Source organism: Monoraphidium neglectum, assembly GCF_000611645.1.
Source record: "Monoraphidium neglectum strain SAG 48.87 unplaced genomic scaffold scaffold04135, whole genome shotgun sequence".
Classification (NCBI taxonomy): domain Eukaryota; kingdom Viridiplantae; phylum Chlorophyta; class Chlorophyceae; order Sphaeropleales; family Selenastraceae; genus Monoraphidium; species Monoraphidium neglectum.
The window spans coordinates 1-5,002 of record NW_014009494.1 but is presented as its reverse complement, the minus strand read 5'-3'; the positions used below and the strand labels follow the sequence as shown (position 1 = coordinate 5,002).

The following is a 5,002-nucleotide window of genomic DNA, read 5'->3' as shown; positions in this document are numbered from 1 at the left end:
TGTGTGTGTGTGTGTGTGTGTGTGTGTTGCGACGCGGACACGTGCATTCGCACATGTGTGTTTGTATGTGAGAGAGAGCCTGTGTGTCTGTGTGGTCTGTTGGTCGTGCAAGTGTTGTGCATGTGACTAAAGGCAGGTAGTACGGGATTTAGGGGGGGAAACAATGCGGGTTGTCTACTACGCAGCAGACTGCCGCGGACACATGCGGCAGGCCGTTGAAGTGGCACAACACCACCTACACAGGCCACGCATGCGACCTGAACAGCTCTCGTACCACATCAAATACTCCTATATCCTGTCCGTCCGCAGCTACGACCCCTTTGAGCTACAGAAGCTGCAGGCTCTGCTGAAAAGCGGCTCCGCGGTTGCTGAGCTGGCGGCAGCTGGAGAGAAGCTGCTGGCAGACCAGGCGGCGGCGGGCGTCGGGGCCGCAGCCACCAAAGCTCACCTGCAGGAGGTGTTTCAGGTGCATGCCCGCCTGATAGATATGGGTTTGGGTATCGGCACGCGTCTCGTGCAGCACAGGCATGGCCCTGGTGTATAAACAGCTGCACTGCCGCCGATCGCCCGCTGTGCTCCCTTTCAACCCAGCCCCCAGCAATCGGCCACGCCCCCGCTTCGCGCCAAAGCATGCGCGCACGCGCCGCTCCACCCGCCCAGCTCCCGGACAAACAGTCTGCTGCCCCTCCCTCATCGATGCACGCGCGCCATCTTCCTGGATGTACGACGCTGTGACGCTCCTTGATCACCACAGCATGCTATCCTTCCCCTCAAACACCGGGCGCTGCCTCACCACATTGTGCCGTCCCTTACCTCGACATGTGACACCCCGCCTTCCTCTCACCACAATGTTGTACAGCAAGCCCTACCCTGACACTAACGCCTTCCCCCTCCCTCACCACAGTACTGTGTGCTGCAACTCACCCCAACATAGCACACCCGCCCCCGCCCTTACCGCGGTACATTTTGCTATGCCGTACCCCAACATATAACACCCTCCCTCCCCCTCCCTCACCACAGTATGCGCTCTGGGGCAACAAGACCGACCTCTCCATGCTGGTGGACGCATCGAAGCTCGACGTCAATGCGTCAGTCAAGAGCGCGGCCCAGGGCGCGGGCGCGGCGGGCGCCCTGATCCTTGACCAGTTTGAGGACGTGTGGGCGGGGCTGGAGTCCAAGGCTGCGGGTGGGGGCGCCTGGTGTTGGCAGGGTATCCTGCAGGGTGTGCCCCAAGTGGGGTCAAGGCGTCCGCGAAAATATGAGAGTGTGTGTGTGTGTGTGTGTGCGCGCCCGTGTGTGTCCTGGTGCGAGCGTTGTTGCTGTTGCTGCTGCTGCTGCCGCTGCTGCCGTTGCTGCCGCTGCCGCTGCTGCCGCTGCTGCTGCTGCTGCTGCTGCTGCTGCTGCTGCTGCTGCTGCTGCTGCTGCTGCTGCTGCCGCTGCTGTTGTGGTGCGGGCCACGGGCTTATTTTGTGTCGACGTGCGTGTTTTGCACGCATAGGGGGCCAATCCATGGGCCGCATCTCACGCTTAAAATATCCAGTGCGTGAGGCTGCGCAGCCTCACGAGTCAAGGCAGCAGCTGGAGTTTTACTTTTTGCACTTTTTTTCCTCTTGATCCCCCCATCCTGCAAACCCCGCCACCGCTTTCTAACCACACCTCCATCGCGCCGGCCCTGTTCCCCAAAGGCGGCCGCGTCGACGTCATCCTGGACAACGCCGGACTGGAGCTGTACACGGACCTGCTGCTCGCGGACTTCCTCATAGAGTCCGGACTGGCAGACCAGGTGCCTGCCGGCTGGCGTCGCCGTCACATGCTCGCTGCCGCTTCTGCACGCCGGGCCCGCTGTTGGGTCAAGCAAGCGAGGCTCAGGCGACACTTGAGGCTTGAGATCAGCTTGGTCATCAGCGGACGCACCGCGTTTGCTTTGACAGCGGGCTGAATGAGTGCAGACGCTCTCCAGCGTCGCATGGTGTCTTGCAACTTTCGTGGCCATCCAAATTCCAGGTGCATCTTCACGGGAAGCTGCTGCCCTGGTTTGTGTCTGATACCATGGAGAAGGACCTCGAAATCGTGCTGGCCGCGCTCGAGGGCGCCGCGCCGCCGGAAGGCATGCAGGCGCGCCGGCGTGGCCGCCTCCTGCCCGCTCTGTGATGGGCTGCGCGCGTGCGCGTGCGCATGGGGTGCGGAGGGCATGCGGAACACGTGCTGTGGGTTCGCTGCTGCCGGCTGTCATTCCCAGGCTGTCTGGAGAGAGGGCACGCACAGTGCATCTCAGCCACGACGCACACCGTCAATCCTCAGTAGATCTCTTCCTCGCCTCCTCGCGCCGTCCCGCTCCGCCCCTTTCGGCGGCCCAGGTGCAGCAGCAGCAGTGGGGCCCGGTGCAGCGGCTGGCGCAGCGGTGGCGCGGGCACCTGGCTGCGGGGCGGTGGGTCTACAAGGACCACGCGTTCTGGACGACACCCTTCCCTTTTTGGTGGATGCAGCAGGTGATACAGACAGAGTGTGTGTGTGTATGTATATACATATATATGTGTGTGTGTGCCTAAGCTGGGGAGAGGTTCTTAATCGCTTGAATGGGGGTCTTTGTTTGCAGCGTCCCCGGCGATCCAAGCTCCAAAGCACGCGTGTGCGCGACGGCCGCCGCCGCCGCGACACCTGCCGCAACCCTGCGCGCGGCGCTGCTAGCGCCTCAGGCAGCAGCCCCTGCCGGCCGCCTGCGCGACGCTAGCTAGCGATGCCTTGTGGCCCGGCATGAGATCCTTCGCGCCGTCGATGGCGCCGCTCGCAGGTGTCGCCCGACTTGTATGCTGACCTGGCGGCCTCCAAGCTGCTGATTTTCAAGGGGGACCTAAACTACAGGCAAGCGCACATGCCCACCCCTGCGAATGCATCGCTGCACGACGCGGGGGCCTGCGTAACCGGGGTCAGCCCGTCGTTGTGTGCTCGCCTGCGACTGTGCCTGCATGCGCCTGACGCAAAGGCCCACGAGGGGCTGCAGCCTCCAGCCACCGCCGGCTGGCAATGCCTACAACGGACTCGAGCAGACAAAGGGCATCAGCTGGTGGACCAGGCCCTTGCCTGTCATCAGGCCCACACAACTTCACATATACAATGTATAAAAGCATAATATCAGGGTTCTTGGTCACACACAAAAAGAAGGTCAACTGTTAATTGCCCCTCCTGCTGATTCATCACGCCCGCAGGAAGCTGGCCTTTGACTGCCGCTGGCCGCTCGACGCGCCCTTCACGGACGCTCTCGGCCCCTTCCGCCCCGCGCCGCTGGTCACGCTGCGCACGCTCAAGGCGGACGTGATGGCCGGCCTGGCGCCGGGGCAGGGCGCGGCCCTCGACAAGGTCGACTCGCAGTGGCAGGTCAACGGCAAGTTTGGTGTGGTGCAATACGCGCCCTGAGCGCTGCAGGGGGTGCGGGACGAGTGGCTGTGGCTGTACAACTTTGTTTCATTTTTTCCTGGGACGATTCTGGGATCATGACGGGGATCCCTGTTGTGAGTGTGCGTGCGCCGTGGCGCCCGCCGCTTGTGTGATTTCATGGTGTGGCGTCCTGGGCTTGTCTGCACTGCAGAAAGGTCGCAAGCGGCTCGCTTGCACACAGGTGCGGCTGCTTTGGCTTTACCATGTATTGGGCAGCCAGCACCCGCCTTCGAAGCATCGACTCTTGATCTCAGAGCGCACTCACAGCGACTTGCTGTGCAGGGGGTGCTGTAAACGCGCAGCATGCGCCATGTACCCGCCCACTACGGTAGCATGCACATGGATTTATCCAAGGGGGCAGAGGGGGTAGGCAAACATGGCAGCATGCAAACGGCGTCGGACGACCGGCTCGGGATGACATACGCGCGCAGTTGCGCAGCGTCAGCGCAGCGTTCGCTCGAGCAAGGCCGGTGTGCAGGAGTTGAAACCGACACAGCCACCTTGCCACGCAGCTATGCTATCGGTGTCCGCTCGCCACCGTCCAGTGTATCGACCACAGTCACAAGTTGCATCATAACATCACAACCTAAAAGCCTGCGCCTTGCTCCGTCGTTGCGCAGCACCTTCGCCTCGGGTCCCTGGCTGGGTGGCAAAGGTCGCGTTACAAGCGAGAAACGGAGTTGGCTCCTTTTCGGGAAGGCGGAACTGGCTGCTTGAAGGTGAGGTGACCAGGGGTGATCTTGGCACCCATTTTGGCAAGCAGTGCCTGCCGTTTTCACCATGAGAACCATGTCATGAACATCGTGATTGCATGCCGCCGCACCGCCTCATCGTGATGGCCCCGTTGGCTCCATTATTGACACGCTTGCTGCTGCGCCGCGCGCATGCTGCTGCTCCCTGCCCTGCAGTGCTGTCAGGCTCGACGTTCATCAACAGGATTCACAGCAGCAATCCGCAGCCATATCCTCTAGAAATTGTCGTCGTCTGGCAGCCGGCTGAGGGGCAACCCGACGCCGCAGCCCGCCCGTTGCTCAGGGCCCGACAACAGAGCAGGCGCTCCCTCGCTGCTAGCGTCAGCGGGCGCCCCGCCCACAGCAAAGCGCCCGGAGGCGGGCCCGGCGGCGGGATGGGAGGCGCCCAGTTCATCGGCCGCGTTGTCTCAAACCGTATGCAGAAGACTGTAGTGGTGGCCGTCGATTACATGGCATACCTGCCAAAACTGAAGATGTACGAGAAGCGCACCGCCAAGCACTTTGCACACGCGGACCCCGGTGTTCTCGGCTGCGAGCTGGACATCGGGGACGTCGTCAAGATCAAATGGACGCAGCGCATGAGCAAGCACAAGAACTATAAGGTTGAGAACGTGCTGCGGAAATCGAACGTTTACACACCCGAGCTGGGCGCCGCCGCGGTCGCCGCACGGGAGCAGCCGGGGCGGCAGCAGCGGGACTCTGTGGAAGTCGCAGAGGCGGCCATGGCCGCGGCTGCGAAGAGGGTGCAGGCCCTGAGGGCGGCGTATGGGCAGCAGCTCGCCGCCGCCGCCGGCAGCGGCGGGGGCGGCGCGGCC

At 62.7% G+C, this 5,002-nt stretch overlaps 2 protein-coding genes across 2 annotated transcripts; both read left to right on the top strand.

Annotated features, from left to right (window-relative positions):
- Positions 1-250: 250 nt before the first annotated feature.
- Positions 251-3,414, top strand: MNEG_13924 (hypothetical protein; the record flags this gene model as incomplete). The annotated part of the gene is made up of 7 exons (XM_014037605.1): positions 251-466; positions 1,021-1,186; positions 1,686-1,783; positions 2,005-2,125; positions 2,302-2,489; positions 2,792-2,940; positions 3,207-3,414. The coding sequence occupies 7 exons, from the start codon at positions 251-253 to the stop codon at positions 3,412-3,414; spliced, it is 1,146 nt and encodes a 381-aa protein (XP_013893059.1).
- A 1,147-nt stretch (positions 3,415-4,561) lies between these two features.
- Positions 4,562-4,950, top strand: MNEG_13923 (hypothetical protein; the record flags this gene model as incomplete). Its single annotated transcript, XM_014037604.1, has 1 exon — positions 4,562-4,950. A coding segment is annotated over one exon (389 nt), but the record flags the coding sequence as incomplete, so codon positions are not given.
- Between the last annotated feature and the right edge of the window lie 52 nt (positions 4,951-5,002).